The sequence below is a fragment of the Rhea pennata genome, chromosome 2 (genome assembly GCF_028389875.1).
Source record: "Rhea pennata isolate bPtePen1 chromosome 2, bPtePen1.pri, whole genome shotgun sequence".
In the NCBI taxonomy this organism is placed as follows: domain Eukaryota; kingdom Metazoa; phylum Chordata; class Aves; order Rheiformes; family Rheidae; genus Rhea; species Rhea pennata.
The window spans coordinates 130,186,490-130,210,069 of record NC_084664.1 but is presented as its reverse complement, the minus strand read 5'-3'; the positions used below and the strand labels follow the sequence as shown (position 1 = coordinate 130,210,069).

Here is a 23,580-nt window from a genome sequence, read left to right as displayed (position 1 = left end):
AAAAAGCAGAGTAAATCATACTTAAAAAATACTGTTATTAAAATAAAAGGCATCTAAAATGAACCAGGAGTGTATTTTACAGTGCATAAATGGGCTGAATGTTAGTTGCAAAGAGCATATTTTTTTTCAGATGTTTTAGCTGTGAACAAGAATTTCTTTACTTATCTATCTTTTTGAATTCATGTTTGGGTGGCAAACTGAACATGCATTTGTTTGTATCTTATGTCAAGGAATAATGTGACACAAGTGCTTAGACCTAGACTCAGGTTCATTTCAACTGAGGGCGACATTGGAGAAGGGTCCAGAGCTGCAATTACTGTCTGAGATAGAAATGACATGGTGCGGTTCACTGCTATAAGCACACACTCCCACAGCAGCTTGTGCACCAGAGGAATTCTTCGATGGTATGAACTGAATATTCCATTTCCTGTCATTTGCTGAGGTGCCCTGACGTTTTCCCTCTGCCTGCACAAAGGCTGCAGTCTCCAAATGCCTGCACAGTTATAGTGTGCCTGCAAAGCAGCTAATTTATGTGGAAACCTGCATAGAGGTTTTTATGGTAATAAATGACCTAATATGAGGAATATGACACTGATACGCTGGTGTGGTACAAACACATACTAAAAAGACGCTTCCTGCTCCAGGTCTGTCTAGTGTGGCATCCTAATATAATCCCGCCCTTCACGTATACTTTCATTCTTACTCTGCCAGCTCTGATGCACCAATCATCAGAGCTTTCTACCACTAACAGCTAGGCGACATCTGCGTAGCTGAAGAGGTAGGAACTCATGCTCTGTGAGCATTCGATTCTGATGCGGTTCACAGCCCAAATCAAGTTAACAGCTGTTTTACTTATTCTGGGTGAGCAGAAGAGGGGAAGAATTCCAGTTTTGTCAAACTGTCAAGGATCCATTTTTTACAGATGCCACTGCAGGTGCTTGTGAACATATATAGTTAACGACCACCCTTCTTTAGTGTCCCCCCCCCCCAGTAAATGATGAAATAAGTGAATGTAAGAGAGATCAAGATCAAACATCTCTAGTCTTCTCATCAGCTAATTTGCTCTGTATGTTACCACCAGAGGGTTAGGAATAGACTGTTTTCCTGCAGAAGTCAGTATCAGTGAGTTTTGTTAGTAATGTAAACTTTTTGTAAGTAGAATCCCAGTCTGATGGATCTCTTGAACTGTGAAACAGTATTTTACACTCACTAATGTTAAGTGTGTTAGTTACAGTTGGTTCACAGAAATAATATTTTTATTAATATTATTATATTATAAATTATATTATGTTGAAGTATAAATATGTAATGTAATTTAAATATTATTAATTATTAATAATCTCAATAGAGAATTGGACAAAATAGAGAGTAGAATTAGTGCTCCGTTTCAGGGTATGAGATGGAACAACAGAAACTGTAAAAATGAGCTTCCTCCTTTTTAATCACAAAGAGATGTATTTAACATTTGTTTTTGATAGGTAGAAACTGTATGTCTGTGCCTTCAATGGCAGAATTTGACCTGAAGTTGTCAATTCTTACTACCCGGTCATCTGGGAGCATATCTTTGTTATACTTAGTTGACCTTACTTTGCCTGGGGAAAAAAAAAATCAAGTAATCCATGAAGATGCATATTTTGTGACAGATATATTGGTTTTATTCAGCTAAACATCCTTTTTTAAAAAAGATGATAGAAGATGCAAAGGTTAGAGAAATCATTTAGGAATCAGAGATAAGTTCCTTGTTTTGCCATAAATTGCCTACAGTAAGATGAAAAACAGTATTAGGAAATTGTGGACTTTAATTTAGATGTACATACATTGTGGTAATACTGTCCAGATTGTTGCTGAGTACGGAAATGCAGCAATTGCACTGAGTCACGGAAGCTTTACGTCTTCTGCGAATGTTTCAGCAATATTGAAAAGCATATAGTAGGGCACAAAAGGCTGACATTTTACACTATCAAAACATTCTGTAAATCTGAAATGTTTGGAAGGAGTTATATTTGTATGTGTCTCATCTTTTTTTTTTTTTTTTTTTTTTTTTAAACTTAAAAGGGTTTGCAAGATAAACTTTAAGATCAATGCTTCCTATTTTTTAAGATGTTTAATATTTTGATCACAAGATAGTTCATTGCTTTTCTATGGTAGCTATATTTTATATAATTAAAATATTATAATGTGTAATAAACAGAGAATGAAATGGCTGCAATCTCTTCCACTCTTGGCATGGGCTATGGGATAAGAAATTATCATGTTTTAAGTCTTCCTTTGAACACTGCAGGCTTTTTGTCCTGGCAGAACATCTTTGTTGTTATTGAGAATGTTTATTTGGTCCCACCTTACCGTAAGGTTCCATTTTGAGTAGAGAACACTGCAGAAAGGATTGTTAGCATATGACCGGTATGCACAAAATAATTATAGTCATGGTATCTACAGATTTTTTGCAGGCTCTTGCAAGCAATCCATGGAATCTGTTAGATTCTGAGACAATTTATGTGACCATTCATTAAAACATCTCTCAACTGTTTGAATAATCTCTTACGGGTTTTTATAAAGTAAAACTTAATATTAAGTGTGGCAATTTGCTTTCCTGATTTATGTTTTTCAAGTAAATGATTTATAAAAATAGAAAATGGGTTATTGTTGAGTGCATTGATGTATCAGTCGCAAAACAGAAGAGTTTGTGCTACATCTGGGTGCTTGCTTTCAGGATCTTAACTGTTAGTGAAATCTACCCTTACCTCTTTTATGGATTCTTACTACACAGGGTGCTGTGCTGTGCAGAATGACTTCAAGTGCGCTGAATATACTTCTTTGTTTTAGGCTACTATCATAATAGTACAAAAGTGGCTGTGAAGACTCTGAAGCCTGGAACTATGTCTGTGCAAGCCTTTCTGGAGGAAGCCAACCTCATGAAAACACTTCAGCATGACAAGCTAGTTAGGCTTTATGCTGTAGTGACCAAAGAAGAACCTATTTATATTATAACAGAATTCATGGCAAAAGGTGAGACCAACACAGGAACCATAAACAATGTTTTAAACAACTCTTTTGCTTCTCATGAATCAATCTTCTTTATTTCAAAAAGAAATGAACAAAGAAAAGAGTATTTCAGATTTTAGCATTATTCTTTTGTATATTCTCATGTCACTAGAAGAAGCACCTATCTTAGAGGTGCGTCGAAGATTTAATTTTATGATTCATTATTGCATTTGTTAACTAAACTATTTTTATAGGCTTCTTTGAATGTATCATTTTGGAAATGTTTCAGATGCAACTATAACCCCCAAAATAGCTCTAGTTACTTTCAGGTTCCATACCTAACTTTTGTGTCTGGTGCTGTAACAAGACGCTTACTAATTAAAGCAAATCTTAGAAATCTCTTTATGTAGCCCTTCATTTGATACTCACCTGTATAATGAGTGCTCCTGCAAGGATTGCTGCACCCCTAGAGAAGCACAACCTTTATAGAGCAGCACTACACAAAATAAATGAGACTTCCTCTTCATACTATCTTGGGTAATGGTATTTTTATTTTGTTCCATTGTCAAACAGTTCTGCTGATGACTTTATAAACAACAGCAGCTTATTCTTTATGACTTGGAAAGGATTATTATGTGTGATTATCCTAGACAGCTTTCCTGATAGTCCATAGAACAAGGTAATTATCAACTTCAACACCATTGAGCTAAGGCATGACCTGGAGAGGATTTTTACATCCTGGAAAGTTGCAGAACTTAGACACTTGATATGCTGACCTGGATATTGCTATTATTAGAGTATGTAAAGAATCTACAGCTTATTATAGCCAACTTGAAAATACGTCAAAACCTTTCACTGTTAAAATTTTATGATCCAGAAAATTGTGAGACGTGTGAACTTTATTTCGGTAATAAGGTATGCTGACTTACTCTTTCTCTTTTGTAACAGGGAGTTTGCTGGATTTTCTGAAGAGTGATGAAGGAAGTAAATTGATGCTTCCGAAACTAATTGACTTCTCAGCCCAGGTAAATATTAAGAATTGTGTTCAAAATTAAGGGATTTTATTTATCTCTCGGGATGAAATTCATGCTGGGCAACTTTATCATAAAATTCATGGCATAAACAAATAATTTATTTTCAAATATGTTTTGGTCAGAGTAAATAAGGTTGTTGAAAGGAGAGAATAGAGAAAAGATGCTTCAAAGGGAGTATGCAAAGTCAGACCTCCCTCTTAGATATTGCCAATGATCTGCTTGGATGACAGTGGTACAGTCACTTTTCTTCATGGAAAGGCTGTTTTTACTTTTAGCTAAAAGTATAAGTAAAAGCTCTGCAGAGTAGGTTTCTGAGAATCATTGAAACAATGTTGATAAATGTGTCATTTTTAATTCTTAAGTTAGGACAATTCATCAAACCTTTCTGCTGACTTCAACAGAATATTGTTAATTTCAAAGAAACTCTAAAATAAATTTAAATCTATCCAAATGATGTTTCAGGTTACTAGTATCTAATTTATGAATCACGATGATGATTGCAAAGTATGCCAGTTATACTATATCATAGTATCATAGGCTTGCTGGAAAAGGTTGTATATTAGGCTTATAGGTCTCTTTATGTAAGAGTTGTCTCATCATGAGTGACATTGTAAGTCATCAAAGGAGACTATAGCCCAGTATTCTGCCTCTGACAGTGACCAGCAGCAGTCATCATCTACGGAGGCATATAGGAAATAGAGCTTGCAAGTTGTGATTCATGCAACTAATATATAACGAAGGCATTTTTGGTAGGATATTGGTTCACCAATCTTTTTGTTCTTTTGATAAGACTTCTACAGACTGTTATAACCTGTTGTATTAATTTGTTATGATTCATGAGAAAAGACAAAAAAGATATTAAATGACATAATAAATCATAGATCATTTATGCCAAAACATTCAATATAACGTTGTCATATAACCACTCAATATAACTATTGTTATGTAAATATATATGATGTTGTATGTCATTGTTATGTGTTATATGTTGTTATATAGATTATCAGTATGACTATTCCAATCGCTGTTCTAGTTTTAATAGTACTCACGTGCTTTATATAGGTACTGTTTGGGTTATCAGGTGTGTGGAAGTTGAAGTTATTGCCCTTGGTGAAATCATTAACTTGAAGAACTGTGTTTAGAAAATGGAGACACAGATTCAACTCTCAAACTGGTTTTGCTGTAATTGTTGTTTCAATGTAGCTACAGGTTTACTAAGTTTCCTGAACTGTCTGGATAACTCATCCTTGAGAATTTAGTGGGGATAAATGTTTTGTAGGTGTAGAAAACTTTTGTTCCTAAGTCTTCATTTGCAGATGTGAACAACAATGGACAGAAAAGACCCCCAAAAAATTTACATAGTTTTGAAAATAGTGCATAAAATTAATGAGAAAGAACAACATCTGAATAGCAATACAGTAAGAGATCCAGGATGCGAAGAGGAAAGCGCAAGTGGCTTTACTGAAGTTCAGGGATGTTGTGTTGTTTAAAATTGAGAATTGGTTTTAGAAATTCAAGGCTTGGAAAGGTTAAAGAACTAGAGAGGAAGAGTCAGGAAAACAACTGTTTACAGCTCAGGAGAATCATTTCCAAGGTCACAGAGGTCAGCGATCCTCGTTTACAAATCTTTGAAGGGTTGAGTCATTTGAAATGGAGATGACTGGTCACCCTGATCTGACAGTAACCTCTCTGAGAGCCTATTCCTGCACTCAGCCTCAGACGCCAGGACTTTATGCAGGGTAGGTAGTATGAGAAGTCTCTCTCATACGTAAGATGTAGACTGGCTATTAAGAGAAGTTCCTGAGAGCAAGCCATGCATTCAGCTGCAGTCATCTTTAAAGGATGTTCATGAAACCCTGTTTGAGGATTTCTAACTACAGACCAAACAAAACTTTGGAGCAGAGATACAGAAATCTCCTTTATGGAAAGGACTTCATAGGTTTTTTCAAGTACATTTTTAAAGAGCCCTCAATATCATTCAGTAATAGCAGTACTGTATGGAATAGTCTTACAGGCTGCATATGGTTATGAGACCAGAGAGTTTGCTCCCTCTTATGCACTAAAGACGACAATAATCAGAGTGGAATAACAACAACAAAGACATTACATCATTCTTTTCTAACCCTGACAGTTTGTGAACATTTAATTCACTCTTCTTTAGGGTCAAACACACATATTTTCAAACTTTGTTGGTATGTGGCTAAGGTAATGATGATTTCATTGTACACTTGTGGATCATGCTCTTCAATAACACCAGCTATGCTAAATGAAGGAGGACATAAAATGTGTTTAGTATTTTTAGTACATAGCTGTTTTTTGTAAATGGATGGCATATATCCTTACAGTATTAGTGCTAACCTCCCTATTTAGCCTAAGAGGAAATAAGTTTGAAAGCTCTGTCTCAGAAGACTTAAAAAGAGACATGGAGGGAAACTCCATGGTGAACTACTTAAATGAAATCAGGCATATATTTTGCTTGGTTGACGTGGATTTGAATTCTGCATGACTGTCTAATTCACACTATTCTGATAATGCAGTTTACTAGCCTAACCCAGCTTCTCAGGAAGACTGAAAATGCAACAAACGGTAGCTGAGGATTATCTTTTTTAGCTTTTGTACATCTCCTGTGATATTGCATTAGATGGACCTGTTCACAACCACACTGCATAGCTGGCTTGCCTGTGAAAAAGTTTCTGAAAGGACACTACCTATTGCAGAACAACACATTAGCAAAGGACTTGTGATATGGCAGGAGGAAAATGAACAGGAAGTGGTTCCACTTAATAGGTTGTCTTTTTATCCAGAGGGAATGGCCTTTGTCACCTTACAATGGCCTTGTCAGAGAAGGAAGGGTTGCGAATGGGAGAAGGGGGGAGGATGTGGTCTGTGCAACTAACAGCTGATGAATGTAGTAGCCCTTAAACTTGAACTCTCTGCTGAAGCCAATTTCTTAAATTGTGTTAGAAGAATGATTTAAGTTAAGACAAGTTAATTAGTACTATGATCACTGAATTCATAAAGCCTTTACCTTGAACAATCTTGAAAGAAATCTTACCTGTTTACAAAGGAGAAAATGTTCTGATTTTGGGAAAAAAAAAAAAAAAAAAAAGAGGATTTCTTCCTCAGATGAAACAAACATTTTGTAAAAAGCTAATATTTTTCAAGCAAGTAATCAAATATACTTCTACTGTACTATATTGGTTTAACTGTTTTGTTAGCTTAGCCTTTAAACTCACTGATTGCCAATTTAGCAGTAATAGCTGAATGTTTACTTAGTTACACTTGAAAATCCAGAGCCTACTTTAACATACAGCTCTAGACTCCAAGTATTTTTCCTTTGTGCTAGCATTCACAATTTACGAAGTTAGGTTTGTAGAAAGCATGCCAAGAAAATGCTTCCTAAGAAGGTGGTCCAGCTCATTTTCTAAAATAATCTGCCCTCTGAAAGACATGAAGTTTCTCTTCTGTATTTAATGGTGTCTATGAGTGGGGGTTGGGAAAACCTAGTATCAGCTGTGCCCTGGCAAAGGGAATTTTGACCTCTAGAGATAACTGCTAGAAGTCTCTGAAATTAAAGTGTTTTAAAGAATCACGGTTTTACAAACTTACCTTCAGCAAATACTGCTTGCTACAATAGGAAACAACTATGGCAAATCCTGCATAATTCAGCAGAATCGGAAATGTGGATAGACCAAAATCTGAGCCCATTTCCCTGTACTGACTGCCTGCATTACCAGTGTTTGGGTAGTTTAGCAGTACAGCAGTTTCATCGGCTGATCTTGTAACTTCCATAGTCTGACAGTCATTACCTGACACAATTTAGAGGCAGTTCTACTTTCTGGAACTTTGTCAGCTCAGCCACAGGACTGAGGAAAGACAAAAGTTTTATTAGTTAACAGTTCCCAGTTATGTGTTGAAATGTTGGGCCAATTTCATCACTTTATCCATAAAATCTGGCATCTTCCTAATTGAGCAGTCTTGCAAATAATAGCCTAACTATTTTATCTCTAGAGTGACTAACAAACTTCGGTTGTTAGTGGGTATTTTTTTGCCCTGCCCAAGGTCTGATTTAATTTATCTGAAAAGCTTCACAGTTCTTGGAATCTTACTTGCTTCTGATTTATGAAGTCAGCTAAAAGTGTATGGTGCAAATTCCATGAACCTATTGCATTTATAAACACTGACTATTTCATGGATTCATCCTAGGCAAATATGTTAGCCACTGTGCATTGAGCGTCTATGTTTAGAAAATTATATGAATAGTTACTGAATATACTCAAGTTCTACTTTTCAAACTGGTCCAAGCTTTATCACAAAAACAGTCTCATGCAATGCTGATACTTACTTTAGTTCTTCTACAATCTGCAACTTCGTAATTCTTATCCCCCTCTTATTTCCTTTTAAGACTACAATGCCCTTAGAATAATAATAATATTATTGTACATTTTTGTTGCAGTGTTTTAATCCCTCCCTTTCCCCTCTTTTCTAAGGGGAGAGAATCTTAAACCAGAATACATTGTAACTCTTATTTGGCATTGAGAGATTTCCACTGCTATCTCATCCTATTTCTTTTCCAAGATTTTTTATTTTTTATAATATACCTATATTTCAGTAACTCCTGCAACCTGAAAATTAATGTTACATTAATGTATCGCCTGAAGATGACCTGAAAATATGGTTGTTCATCAATGGTTTTTAATTTCCAGGTACAAGGTGCCTTCAGATTTTCATAGGCAAATTTCTTAGTCATGCGAAAGTATAATCTTTTCCTTTTTAAAAAATCTGTGATCTAGAAGCATATTTTATTTTATTAGGTGTCTGAACATTATTTAAATGAATCTGATTTTGGTTAATCCTAGACTAAAAGACAGTCCTATCCAGTTCAATAGCATAACGTGTTTGCTTAAAGCCTTTCCGAACTTGCTCTTAGAGACACTCTCTTCTAAGAACTGAAAATTACAAAATTTAAAGCAGCATGAACCTCAGAATATATCACCTTATTTCCTGTGCTTAAACTTCATCAGTAAGATGCTCTGCCCCGCTGTAACTGCTTCTCGCTGATTTCCCATGTAATCTGGCTTTTAGGCTGTTTTACATGTTTTAGCAGGAGTGTCTCTCAGAGCTATGAGCCTGAGCCCATTCCCAGTGTAGAACAGCTCTCAGGCCACCCTCTCCTGCCAGGCTAGCAGAGGAAAAGGTATGTGACCAGGATGTCGTGTTCAGTGCTGATCCTTCAGAAGCAACTTCAGATCTTTTGAACAGCAGTATGATGGGTGAGCTAGCAGTATGATTCCAGCACTGCATGTTGTATCGAAAGTAACAGCAATGCAGAGGGAATTTTGAAGCTGCCTTTATGCACAGATCCCTGGCTTCTAGTCTGTGCAGTTTCACCTGTAGCTTTAAAGTATGGATCTTGAAAAGACTAAAAAGCCACATTTATTAACACAGAGAATTATTTAAAAGTATACCTAAACCATCTCAAAGTAATCATTTCTATGAGATTTTGGTTTAAAATCATAGCTAAAATACACCTGGAAAGGATTGAGGATATTTTTACCACAGTGTTTCCCAATATTTCACAAATCATAGGTCACACCCTTTGTTTTTTCCCAGAACGGACTTCATTTATAACCACATAAAAGCTAAGCTCAACTTTGAATACTGATTCATCTATTACATTTTCCCCATTTTACCTGGCTACGTGCAAGTGAACATGTGTGAGTTTGGTTTTATATACAGTTTTCAGTGTCTCATAAATCACTCTTATTCAACAGAATTGTTGAAAATTGTTCCATCCCTTTTCCATCCTGTGTTCTTTGTCTTTGTTATTCATGTTAGCCGTGCGGGCACCCTTGGCCTTTTCAAGAAAGGCTGAAGCAAAAGCAGGCATTAAGAAGTTCTCTGCACCACTTGTATGTAGCTTTCTTCCTCTATTTAATGTGAATATTTTCCTTGATCTTGGTCTAGTTACTAATGCATCTCTGGAATGTTTCCATGACTATACTTACTAACTGTAGCACTTTTTGTGGCTGAGCCATTCTGATTTTTGTCATAGCTGAGATATTATTTTGTACTTTGTAATTTGACCTTACCATTTGCTGGAGTTTCTGACCATATAAGATTTAGCCGAACTGTTCTCTTCAGACACTTTATTTCAGTTTCTATGGTTTGCACCTACACTTGTAATTACTGTTTATTTGAAGGTGTAGTAGTTCCTGAGACTTGTTTCCCATGAGGCTGTATATGTCAGTCCTCTAGGTTGTTTGAAACTTGCTTTCCTGAAATTCTGTCATATTATCTTGCCATTTTTTCATTCCATTTCATTTTCATTCCACTTTGTTTCATGATCCCTCTTGCTCAGTTTTCTTTTGCAACATGATATAAAAACAATATATCCTGTTTAGCCTAAACAAACCAGTCTGGGCTCCTCAGTATACCACATTTTTTACATATAGCTTGGAAATATACAAGTGGATTATGTTACAGATGTTACTATAACTCTCTCTCTGACTTAATAAACAGCTTTGTAAACTATGTTGAAAACATGTCTTGTTTGAAATAACTCTTACAAAAGAGGGTCACAAACCTTGGCAAGGCAGTAGAAATAAAAGATATCGTTGTGGGATGAAAAACTGAGCAACTGAGGAATCCAGAAGTTCTCCAGTTCGGGGGGGAAAGGGGGAAAAGAGTTTCACCTTTTGAAAGAAAGAAGGAGGGGAAAAAAAAGAACATAGCTGTTCATCCCTTTATGTTGTCTAACTTCAGCTATGACATTTCACTGAGGAGGTGTGACAAAGTGCTCTTCATTTTCAGGAGGTATAGCCTTTCTGTGAAAGTTGAGTGTCCTCTCCTGATACACTGGTTTATTAGATTCTCCCCTGCCTACTTAAAAGTCCTCTGCTGCTTTTGCCACTTTTTACAAACTCCCTCAGAAAGTACAAAGAACTGGTCAGAAAGTATGAAATGCTTGGTCAAGCAACATCGTTTATACCATGCTTTTGCTACCCTTTTCTTTCAGCGTTTTTAAAGATCTTTATATTCATTTTGAGATGACACATAAGTGTTCTGGAAAGTTAACGAGAACTATCACCCTGTTTTACAGATAGAAAGAACTGAAACAGAGAGGAAAACAGCACTGCTAGCTGAAAATCACACAACAAATCAGCAGATTGAATGCAGACTGAATGCAGAACTTCAGCTTTGATTGACTTACTATGTGATTTTTAGATGAAACTTTGCAGGATAGAGGCTATCTTATGGAGAAATGTCTTATGTCTTATTTCTTCCAAGAGAGTTACTCATCATTTTTATACTGTGTACATCGTTCTAGTATCTAGAGATTTGTTGTTTGTTTATTTTAAAACATATTAATTTAGGTAGTTTTGAAGCGTGTCAGTAGTTCAGTAAAGGGGAAGAGGAAACTGATCTCATTTTGGTAGTAACAGTTGTGCAGTGTAGGCAGAATCCTCCCTTAAGGGCTATAAAAAAAAAATCACAAACCCAGATCAACCTTCTTATTCTTCTCCTGACTAGTAGTTACATATAGCTGAAAAGTCTTGATAGCTGCAAATGACCCTTGAAGGATAGGGAAAGAGTGCTTTCATATTTTACTTTTGTTCACTTGAATTTTTTTTTATGTGCTGAACATACCATTTGTCAATGAAATCTCACTAATTACTATAAAGAGTTAACACATGTGTTCTGGCACTGTTTCCTTGATTAAAAAAAAAATCAAACACTCATGTTAAATCTTCGTTTGTGACCAAAAAAAGGGCTTAAGTTGTTCATTTGCTGTGTTTTCCCCTCCTTTTCCCATTCAAAATTGCTTGACCATTATTCTTTTCCTGTTTGGAAATTGTTTTCTTGCCCAAATGTTTGTACGTACATGGCTTCTTTGATTTTCTGTGCAATTCAATATGCTCAAAACCATTTTCCTGGAATTTCACGGAAGTGTAATCTGTATTTGCTGAAAACATAATAGGTTTTTTGATACCGCATTCTTAATTTGTGACTAATAGTCAGGTAGTGACTTCAGTGGGTCTGGCACAAATGGGAGGAAATAAAACTTGGTCTTTCCAATGGTGTTAGTTGTTAGGGCTTGGAAAATAAAAATCACCATCACAAACTTCTCTTTCATCAAGTGGTTCCTCGTTCACCAGCCAGCAGTTAGCTCACATGTTAAATACGTACAGGGAAGTAGGAGGAAAGCTAGTTCCTTCACAATTGTTGATGTATTTTAAATGACATCAGTGAACTTGTTTGCATTTTAACTGTATCTGCCAAGCTAGACAGTCCAATTACAGCTTTGATCTTCGAGCAAAATCTTCACTTTCACTTCTCTTTCCTCCCCAAACTCAAGTAACCACATGTGGGGAGGGAGAGAGGCAAGGAAAGTTGAGAATTAAGCACTGCTTTTTCAGCTTGTGAGTATGCTTTAAGTCTCTAGCAAGGCTCTATGGCAACTATTCAGTAGTACCTGCTTCATAGAATCATAGAATCGGTAAGGTTGGAAGGGACCTCTGGAAATCACCTAGTCCAACCTCCCTGCTCAGCAGGGTCACCAAGAGCATGGTAGACAGGGTTGCATCCAGGCGGACCTTGAAGATCTCCAGAGAAGGAGACTGCACAACCTCTCTGGGCAACCTGGTCCAGTGCTCCGTCACTCCCACAGGGAAGAAATTCCCCCTTACGTCCTTCATTACACAAATGTATTTTACTTATTTCTAGAAAATACACAATGCAGATGTTCTTCATTCTCCTCTTTATCACAGAGGTTCTTTTTCCTGTAATATGAGAACTTCTGTGTGCTATATATTGAAATGTAAAGCTGTATGTTGAAGAAGTGGCAATATATTGGTTTGTAAGAGAAGGGTTGCAGTGGAAGGAGTTTGGGGGAACGTGGTTGTATTTTTCCATTGCCTAAACTGAAAAAGAGGAACAAAGACAGTGTGGGTTTGGTGTTGCAAGTGCTCGTGTGTGTATTTGTTGAATCCCTTGGGGACTTTTTTTAAGTGGATAAGCAGAAGTAGTGTTTTCTTAAAGTTTGATCAGGTACTCCTGTCTGCTTCACAGCATAGTTGAAATGTGGAACTCTGTCACTGAAAAGGTATCTGTGTGTTTGTCTTCTGAGATGGAGAGGAAACAGCTGATTTATGAGTATGCGAGGGATTAGTACTGGAAAAGGACCCTTATATTTTGCTAGTTTAGCATTAACAAATCTGAGAGATTATTGCATTCCCTATACGATGTGGATGACATAAATAAATATATCATCTACAGAAATTCTGAAATAACTTCTGTAAGCATAGATTAGACTAGCTCAGGAATGATCTGTCTGCAGAATCTCACAAGGAAGAGAAAGATTGACTGCATATAGCCACTATGCCTATATTTTCCTAGCTCTTATCAAAGTTTTGGACAGAATACTAACTACATGGGAATTTTATCACTCTAAGCTGGATCCTGTTGTTTCATTTTCTTTTTCTTTTTCAAAAAAAAAAAAAGTGTAGTATGGACAAATACTGAAAAAATCATCATTAGTGCATATTTTTGAGGACTTTGATTTGGTTTGGAAATTAATTTTGGTTGCTTAAATGAAAATTAATTTTACTTGTGATAGTACTCAAATGCTGGGCTCTTGCCAAATGTTCCTTATGTATGAACAAATGCATACTGTAGATTAAAATAAACACAAAGTTATTTGACCTTAGTAATTGTTTCGTGATTGTCCAAGCTTGTCCTAGGTAATTAGAAAGTTTTGTTGTTTAGGAGGTTTTGGTTTTCTTTTTTTTTTACCTCTTCTCTATCTGCACTGTTGCTTAATCAGTCCTTAGAGAAACATCTGTAGCTTGCTATATATATTGGTTCCATCCATTCTTTTATTACTTGGACAATGAACCTGTTAACATTTTGGAGTAGGAAAAATCTTAGTAGAATTGGGTTTTTCAGATATGTTGGAAAAACAGTGTTCATAACTGTTGATATCACTATATCATATCAAAATACCAAAACCAGTGTTTCTTTCGTTACAGATTGCAGAAGGGATGGCATACATAGAAAGAAAAAATTATATCCACCGAGATTTGAGAGCAGCTAATGTTCTGGTTTCAGATTTGTTGATGTGCAAAATAGCTGATTTCGGACTAGCCAGAGTCATTGAAGATAATGAATACACAGCAAGAGAAGGTATGTATTTTTATTTTTTGTCTCTAAAGCATCAAGTCTCTGGAAGGCAGTGAGGCTCTATCTAAAAATTATTTGGATACAAAGGATAGAAGATGCCATAGTAATTTCCTAAAGGCAGCGTTTTAATGCCAACATATTTTTAATAGAATAAGCAAACAAATACTAAAACTTTTTAGTTTTGCTTCTGTGCATGGATTGTATGAGGGTAACTCCCTAAAGTTTTTCTGAGCACATTTTGCTTACTTTCCTCTTTTCATTTTAAAGACTACCTAATATTTTCACACGGTCTGGATGGAAACTCTGGTCATGTTGAATGATAGTAGAAAAACAGAGGTAGATGGAAGAAAGAGAACAATGCACCACAGTTGAGATTAAAGGAAGATGAGCTATTCAGAAGTCACTAGGTAGTAGTAATTCAATAGGAGTGTAGAGGGAAGGCCTTGATTAAGCAGTTTTTAAAGGCAAAAAAAACATACTTGTGAGTTTTTTTAATCTATTTTGTATTGATTAAATAAACTTTTCATGTTATAAATTCTTTATGCTGAGTTAGACACAAAATGCCTTTCTTGAAGTATTCAGTAATGTTTCCGAGTTTAGCTGATTATTTTGTGCCAGACTGCCATAGGAGGCTAAAAAGGGCATGGAGAGAACCTGTTTGTATTGCTCTTCATTGCCTAAAGAGCTAAAGTAATGTTCCTCAGGGAAGGCTGTTTGAACTTTTCTTATTTAACTAGCAGGAGTTTGTATTTATAGGGGATTTTCTGGAATCAGTTATGTAGAAAGATAATATTTTGAGATATAGCTTAAAACTCCTTTTGCTTCTATGACCGTTCAGAAATAACAGAATGTGATACAAGAATTAAAGTGTATGTTGAAGCTAGATTGATTTTTTTTTTAACTAACTTTTCTCATTATGAAGAAAATCTTGCAAAGTTCCAGCTGATGGGACATGCTGCATTGTTCCCTGACTATTGGGCAGAGGGGAAAATAGATGGTTAGTATAATTTTGGCAAAAATTCACAATAACTGAGAGTCAAGATATGCAACTTTCAGTGTTTTATTTGCACGTTTAATACTGGGCATACAGTATAGTAACATGCATCTTGTAGCACATCTCTTTTGATAACTCTTGAACAGAAGGAATTGCTAATATCTTTGCTAATCTGGGGATGTCATGGACAAGTCACTGAAGAGCTTTTAGTGGCTTGATATAGTGTTTAAATTAGCCTTTGACTGATTGAGAATGTATGGTTTCTTAGGTGCAAAGTTTCCCATTAAATGGACAGCACCAGAGGCAATTAACTATGGATCCTTCACTATTAAATCTGATGTGTGGTCATTTGGGATTCTCCTATATGAAATTGTTACATATGGAAAGATTCCTTATCCAGGTATGGGCATGTGTTTATCATTACACTGTATTTATACTTTGTTCCTTTTAAAAGAAAAAAAATAAAAGAAAGAGCTGGCATCTGACAGTAGCAGCAGCAATGATTGAAAAAGTCTGACTTTCAGGGTATGTTATTGTTTTGGAAACTTAGACTGTGTGTTTAAACCATGTACTTCACTGTGGCAATTTTTAGCAAACAGACTAATGGCATAATAAACAAGTAATAATTTTTATGTATTCGAAAGATGTTACAATTGCAGCAAATGCTGAATTACAGTAACTGTCACAGATCCTGATTTTTGCAGTAGCTGATACTAAGGAGCATGTTGATACTGGGGATGCAGTACTGGAAGTTCTAGTGGAACCATATGAGTTCTGATGGTGGTGGTGATTGTTGAATATCAGAATATGTGAAATAAAGTACTAAAAAATGTGCTTTCATAGCAAGTAGACTGTTACGTTTTGTCAGTATTATCTAATCTAAACAAATAAGAAAACAGAACAAAACAAGTGCAGTCATACCACTGGAAATATTTACTGTTTGTTGATCAGTATGGCTCAGATATGAAACAACAGTGGACTATATGAATTATGGCCTCTTTAGGTAGCTGTGAAACGGTTACATGTTTTTTAATGTTTTCAGCATACAGGAATAGCTTGTATAAAGGATGTTTGTGTATGCACAAAGATGTCTCACATCTCAGGCATAACTGATTATCTCTGGGAAGCAAACTGCCTTCTTCATTTAAGTTTACTGAGATTCTGGAAAGTTAACTGAAATTCTCTTTATTTGTGGGCAAAATGAGGGAAGTATAGCCATGTTCACCTGTACGGCACATCTCACTTTCATAAATGGAGTAACTTCTAAGAGGGAGCTTTAGGGTCCTGCAGCTTACAGACAGTAAAGGGAGATCAAGTTATTCATTCAAGCAAAGGTTTTCCAGCACTTTGAGTGGAGCAGCTCTTGCTTTTAAACAGTGAAAACATTTTCACCACCACTTCATGAGCAGCTGGAATTCTGCATCCCGAAATGCCAGAGGCAGAGCTGGGCGATCTGAGTCCCAGACCCTGGAATGACTGTAGGAGGCTTAACACTTCTGGGGAGAAGGAGACCAGACCTCTGGTGAGACTCAGGTAGTGGGGGAAGGTGATGGTGGCAGCAAGTTTTAACACTATGTTAGAGAAGAACAAATCAACTTTCCTTATGCAAGGTAGAGCCAAAACAGACATTCTCTTTGCTCTGCAAGGCTCCAGTCCAGGAAAGCACTTAAGCTCAAGAGTAGCCTCCTTAAACTTCAAGATGGGATAGGGCCGCTTGCACAGCTAAATGTTTAAACATACGCTGATGGGCTTTTTTTTTAGGTAAGGACTATAAGACGTGTTACTGGGTAGCAGACCCCTCCACTAGTCTGTTCTAAACACTGTTCACCCCTTCAAGAAACATCAAATGGGAGTTATATGCAGTGGAGACATGCATGGTTTTTCCCACAAAGGAGATGCTTTATTTCCTATTGGTACATGCCTAAGTATCCAGACGCTTATCTATATTGAGATGACCTTGCAAGGTTATTTCTGGCTGCCCTGAAGATTGTCCTTCCTTGTCCATGAACAAACCTATGAGCCCACCTAGAGACCAGCTCTACAAAAGTACAAAATGCAGCTAAGTCTGTTCTCTATCTCAATAAAGCAGGTGCCGTATTTTTATTTTAAGAACAAAATCAATCTGTACAGCAGACTGCTCTGACAAGTGTGGGAAAATATTCTTCTAGGGGAAGTATGAGCAATATTTTTTTAAACATGGAAGAATTTTTAGGAGCACCATAAATAGGCCATAGACTGAGGGTTCATTTTTCAATCAGCAATTAGAGGGGGAAGCCATTTGACAGCACACTGGAAGATTTTAGTAGTTTGCAGGTATTGCTTGGATGAAATTGGAAGAGATGTTCATTTTAAATAAGAGTAGGAATTTAAATAGCCTATTGGACTGAAAGATGATATTGAAGAACCAGCAGGATAGCAAAATAAATGGGTGACCAATTTATTTCACATAAACAGATGTGACAAGTTTTGGCAAATTATCACAGTGTGGCAAGAGTGACCTAGATTGTAACTAGCAGGCACTGTAGTAGAAATAATAAATTGATTTTTCAGATTAATGGGAATGCTTCAAAACATTATTTTCAGTTATTAACTAGCTCCAGCAACTAGAAAGGATTCAGCTTAGAGCTAGATAAGACATGGTTTGAGTTAAAACTGACAAGCTGTTAATGCCACCGTAAAGAAAATCTAAGCAGGCAACTTGACAGGAAGCATTTCTAGCCAAGAAACCTGAAGCTTTTGTGATCTTCTTTCTTAAATTCCAACAGCTGATTTTCTTCCTGAGAAACTTAGAGCAATTAATGGGGCTATACTTTCAGGATCTACCTCTGAAATATGAATCAAGTATCTGATTTTGTAGGCAAGTAGGATTGTTGCTAAAACTAATTTCCAGGTGATTATACAGTATGTGAAATATTGGAAGCATCCAAGCTTGCATTCCAGTTGTGTCAGGTGCCCTTTACTAGATATACCCCTTTCTATAGAGCAGGATGTTTTTTCCATATGGTCACATTTTTTTCCCAGGCTCTCACATAAGGGAATACTTCTTTGACTGTGAAACTTTTAACAGGTAACGAGTGTTAATTACAGTCATGTACCATACCTTTAATGTTCTTTGCAAGACCTTGAGTGGGTATAACTATAAGAAATATGCATGCAAAAAGTTTTTATTTTACTGATCAGGTTGTAGTTTGATGAAACAGTTAGTTAATTTTTTAGCTATTAAAAAAAAATAGTTTCAGAAAACTTAAACAAGCAGCTATTTTGAAAGTATTAGATGGAACCTGGGGCAGACAGGTAAATTGTGCTTAACAAAAAAACAAAAAAGACTCAACATGTATGCAGGTATGTTCATGATGTTGTACTTACTTTGCAATACTGATGAAAGATTTTATATTTTTGTCTCATGAACTTAAATAGTTCTTTCACAAATAGGCTTTCTGCAAGTTAGCTGAAATAGAGTATTTGTCCTTAGCATTCAGAATGTAACAATCAGTCCTGAAGACACTAGATCTAAACACCACTTTTCAAAGTACTTAAATCCACAGGATCGATTCCCTTCAGCGCAAAAGCCCAGCAGCAACAGTCCTCATGCTTTATACATAGTTAACTAAGACTTTGTAGAATATGAGCAAGTGTTTTACTGTTTTGGTATACATTATACACTATGCTTCTTTAAGCGCAACCAATCAAATCACTATTATAGATCATTAACATATTCTCTATAAAAATGCTTTATCCACTTTTTTCCTATGTTTATTTTGGCTTTTCCTTTGTTTTTATATAGTAAAAATATTTATTCTGTGACAATATCCCATTCTACAATTACCCTCAAAATGGTATTTTTGTATACATGGCAAAACTTCAGTCTTCCTTCTAAAGTGGATCTTTGAAAGTACAAAATGTGTCCAACATGGGCATTCTGATCCAGAACCAATTTCATGGCTGACATTTCTAGAACAAGTGAAAGTCAAAAGGATTGAATTGAAGTAATTCTGACCTTTGGAAGAATTTGGAAACAAGTTTTTGAGTCAGTCCTATTGTTAATTTTCTGCAAATTATTTAATATTAGTCCTCCCCTACACAGATTTTAGAAATAACCTTTCCCGTCAAAATGAAGTGAAAAGAGATCTACTATGTTCCATTTTATTGGTGCCTGTCTTTCAAAGGAGAAAAATTGGCTTAGTCATGCAGTTTGTATATTGTAGTTGGCAGAAGTTCCATGTGTATTTTTTTTTAAAAAAATCTCCATATAGTCATCTTCAGTAATCAAAGTCGTTCTACAAAATAAAGATGTCATTTGGTTGTAATTCAGATAGGTCCTTATGTGCCAAATGGCTTAAATCATATCCTATGTCACTACTCAGAAGAGTAGAGACAAAAGTCCAGCTACAGATTTGCCTGGTCAGTGAGGACTCGGGGAAGCCACCACATCTCTTCTGCGCCTTTGCTCAAGGAAGGTGCAGCCCTGTCCCCTCTAAGCAGAGTAGTAGGTAGCCACTCTCCCTGCACTGCTGTGGGACTGACATAAGCAGGAGCAGTAAAAGTCACATACTCACCTGACCAGAGGGTATCATGCTGTCTGAGAAAAGTGAAAGGTGCCATGTAGAGCAGTTTGAGAAGCACACAGCAGCTGTGAGCCTGGACTACCCTTCCCCAGGGAGGTAAAGTCTAGTTCATGGACAGTGGCTAATACCTAGGCTGAAATACGAGTGCTTCTGCACATCCTGTCATGGAAAAAAAACAGTACTTGCTGGAGTGCGAAGACCTGTCAGTTTGTGCATTGGAGAAGGTAATCCTGGCATATTACTTCCGTGAGTTGCCTAAGATTTGCAGCAGAAGGTGCAAGCTGAAAGGCAGGGCTTCTTGGTAGGAAGTGGTATGCCTTTGGGTCTGCCCTGGCATACCTGCCCTCATACGTTTCACTGCCTCGTAAAAGTAGGTGTTGAGCTTGCTTTGTGAACAAATCTCACAATGATTACAAAAAAAAAAAAAAAAAAAAAAAAAAAGAAAGAAAGAAAAGAAAAAGAAAGGATGCAGGTGTTGTTTTGAAAGTGATCAGTCTATTGATTCTATTGATTTGCATCTGAGGCTCAGGAGGGAGTTCTTGATGTTAGGGTTCTTATCCTCAGGAAGAAAACTATAATGGGGAAAATGAGCAAAACTCATCATAGCCAGCAAGACGGTTCTTGCACAGTAAGAACAGGAGGAAGAAGGGAGCGGAAATTGCCTGTTACAGGACAGAATATCCCTGACGATGCTCAGTGTCTTGCAATCGGCAGCAGTTACACAAAAGCTGACGTAGAAGAAACCATCTGAGAAACTGTGTTGATGCAAAAGGCTGAGTGACTGGCATTGTGGTCAAATAGATATGCTCTTCTCTGTTGGTGTGGGAGCCTCGGAGCAAGCGGGTTAGAAGCTATGCAGCCTGGGGGAGAAAGGTGAAAAGGATCTTATACCGTTGATGTGGTTGGCCAGAGCTGGGCTTTTGCCTGTGACTCCCACCACTTCTGAAAGCAGAGCAAAAACAGTAGAAGAATCCAAGGAACAGAACAGAGTTAATTCCAGAGGCAACAGACGTGATCTCTTCCCTGGTCTTGTCAAACTTGCCACTAAAGCCATCACTATGCTTAACCATGGAAATGGAAATCTTCCCTCAAGATTTTCAGAACAGCTCCTCTGTGACTCTATCTTGTTTATTGAGCCCATATTAGTAGTTCCCTTATTAAGCAGTAGTAGTCCTGTATCATTTGGTTAGATACATGAAGATTTTTTTAGAGTGACATAAATTAAAAAAAAAAACAAAAAAAAAACCCAGTAAAATACTTTATTTAGGAGTCAGAACTAATTTGATCAAAACTTTCTTTTTGGTTTAAGGTATGAGCAATTCAGATGTGATGGTTGCCCTTCAGCGTGGGTACCGAATGCCACGTATGGAAACCTGTCCAGCAGAGCTGTACGATATCATGAAAACTTGCTGGAAAGACAAAGCAGAAGAGAGGCCAACATTTGATTATCTACAGAGCGTACTTGATGACTTCTATACAGCAACAGAAGGGCAGTACCAGCAACAGCCATAGAACAAAGGACGCTTTTTTTTCCCTCTCTGTTGGCATGGACCATTGGTGCAGAGTATTATTAGGACAGACTGGTCAAACCAATTACTTTGCAAGTCTGGATGTCTTAATCAAGTGTGGAAGCTGAAATGCTAAAGGAAAGTAATTTTGCTGAGAACTAATCATGTTTTTCTTTGGTTAAAAGAGTACCTCTAACAGGTGAAGTTCTCTTTAAATGACCTGCATTCTGCATATGCAGAAACATCCCAAACCAAGTATTTTTTGGATGGGGAGGGAGAAGAAGGGTATAGATTGACAAAGCACTTTCAGAATCTAAATGATAGAAGACCTTTATAAAAGGATGAGGAGATGCTTGAACAGCTGTTTTCAAAAGAAAACATAGTGGGGGAAGTTATTTTTATATCCTTGTTATTTCACATTAGTATCTGGAGTACTGTCACCTCTTCCAAGACTTTTTAGAAAGTACAAAACTTCCTTTAAGAAAAGGTTATGGATGTAATTTTTTATACTGTAGTTGATTCTGTTCTACTGCTGTATTACTCATGTTAAATTTCAAAAAATTTTCAAAGCATTGCACAGCCATCACAGATAGAGAAGTGCAATACCAGTGTGTGTGGTGGCAGATGCAGCAGCAGGCTCAGCTGTCTTTGATCTTCAGTTTCCTATGAGCCTGGAGTCACCAGCTGAGGTCATTGGGAAAGCACAGGATTTTGAAGGAAGTTAATATAGTCATTACAGTCACTAAAACTGTTACCAGTAAAAATATTCCTCTTAATTATTTTAAATTGTCATAAACATTCAAGAACATTCCTTATTTTTGCTGCTTTAATCAACTAACCTGAAATCTCTTTTAAAGCCAAAACTAGCTCTAGCATGATCAAAGAAAGAGTTGACAGTTTGCAATAAAATATCAAGTTACATTGCAGTGACACTAGAGGCTTGTTGCTTAATATACAAATCTGTAATTCGTAACAAGGACTTAATGCATTTTGTTAAGTTCTACATGTTAAATTGTTCTGTCAAAATGACTTCTCAAAAAGCTGAGTTAGTGCAATCGCAATGTAACTACTGTAGATTTTTTTTTGAAGTGACACTTTCTTACAATTAAAACCCAGCCCCCATTAGACAAATGGTACTTAGCAGAAGATTAAAAACCCTTTTGATAAAGCTTCAGTGTGCCTGCAGCATAAACATTGCTTTTTTTTTCCCTCCATTGGCTTCCTTCATTCAGTCTGTGCAGTTTAAGCAGACTATCAGTTAAGTATGTAAATATTGTTTCTATTGATGATGATTTTTAATTTTAATAAACACAATCTTTAAGTTTTACTGTAATTGTTTAAGTTGCAAATGGCTAATGTTCTATCTGGAATGGTAGGTTGGTGTAAAACATAGGAGCATCTGTGCATTGCCACTAACAATTCCACAGTTAAGTATTAATAGATTCTGCTTTCCTTACATTCAGTCAGTTTTCAGAAGTGGAAAAGGACTGAGACAGCTGTTTCCACATCCTGGTTTAGTTTTTTTTTTTTTTTTTTTTTTTTTTTTTTTTTTTTTTGGTTTAGAGGACAGGAAGGGAGGAGGACTCAGTCCTCAGATGCCCTTTAAAACAGCTTCTCACAATTCTTTCATGTAACACTGTCCATTGCAACACTTAGGAAAACAGTACAGCTTAAAAAAAAAGAAAAAAAAAACATTGCTCAGCACTTCAACACAGGCCTTGGTTTTATTCTAAGGAAAGTAGGATGGCATATAGCAACAGCAGTTGCTCAGTGAGTGAAAGATTAGTGTTACATAAACTTGATGCACACTGTCATTGTATAGCACTAGAGCATGTTTTGGCTTATTGCAGTAAGTAACTTAAACAGGCTAGTAATGGATAAATGCTTCTTAGTTCTATCTGAATACTGCCATTTCTCAAGTAAGTTGTATTTATTACTTTTTACTTTTAGTCAAGGGATCAATACTCAGTGCATTGTATCACTATATCAGAATAGTCTGTAATAGTTGGAAGAGTTTGTGTGGGCACAGAATAGTATTTCTTAAATTCTATGCTGGGGCATTATAGGCCTTTTAAGTTACCAGAGGCAGATAACCTACATTTGACAGAAGCACCTTAAATATGCAGGTAGCACTGGCTCAGGTCCTACATCTTCAGGCTGGTTAAAGATGTATCAGAGCAATTACACAGTACTGCACTTGAACAGATCAATCCAAAAAGTTTAGAGGAAACTTGGTTCAAACTGTCAGCAGCAACCAACCACCTCCCAGAAGGGCTGGTCTGAGCATCACACAGCGAGGCTGCACCACCTAGTGT

At 36.6% G+C, this 23,580-nt stretch overlaps 1 protein-coding gene across 3 annotated transcripts in view; it reads left to right on the top strand.

Moving 5' to 3' along the window:
* The window catches only part of LYN (LYN proto-oncogene, Src family tyrosine kinase), a 52,103-nt gene extending 29,505 nt beyond the window's left edge, over positions 1 to 22,598 (top strand). For all 3 annotated transcript variants that reach the window (XM_062570357.1, XM_062570356.1, XM_062570355.1), the window contains exons 9-13: positions 2,824 to 3,006; positions 3,931 to 4,007; positions 14,048 to 14,201; positions 15,461 to 15,592; positions 21,067 to 22,598. In XM_062570357.1, coding sequence (XP_062426341.1) covers positions 2,824 to 3,006; positions 3,931 to 4,007; positions 14,048 to 14,201; positions 15,461 to 15,592; positions 21,067 to 21,269 — 749 coding nt within the window. In that variant the 3' untranslated portion in view covers positions 21,270 to 22,598. The remainder of the gene's footprint in view (positions 1 to 2,823; positions 3,007 to 3,930; positions 4,008 to 14,047; positions 14,202 to 15,460; positions 15,593 to 21,066) is intronic.
* Positions 22,599 to 23,580: the final 982 nt, after the last annotated feature.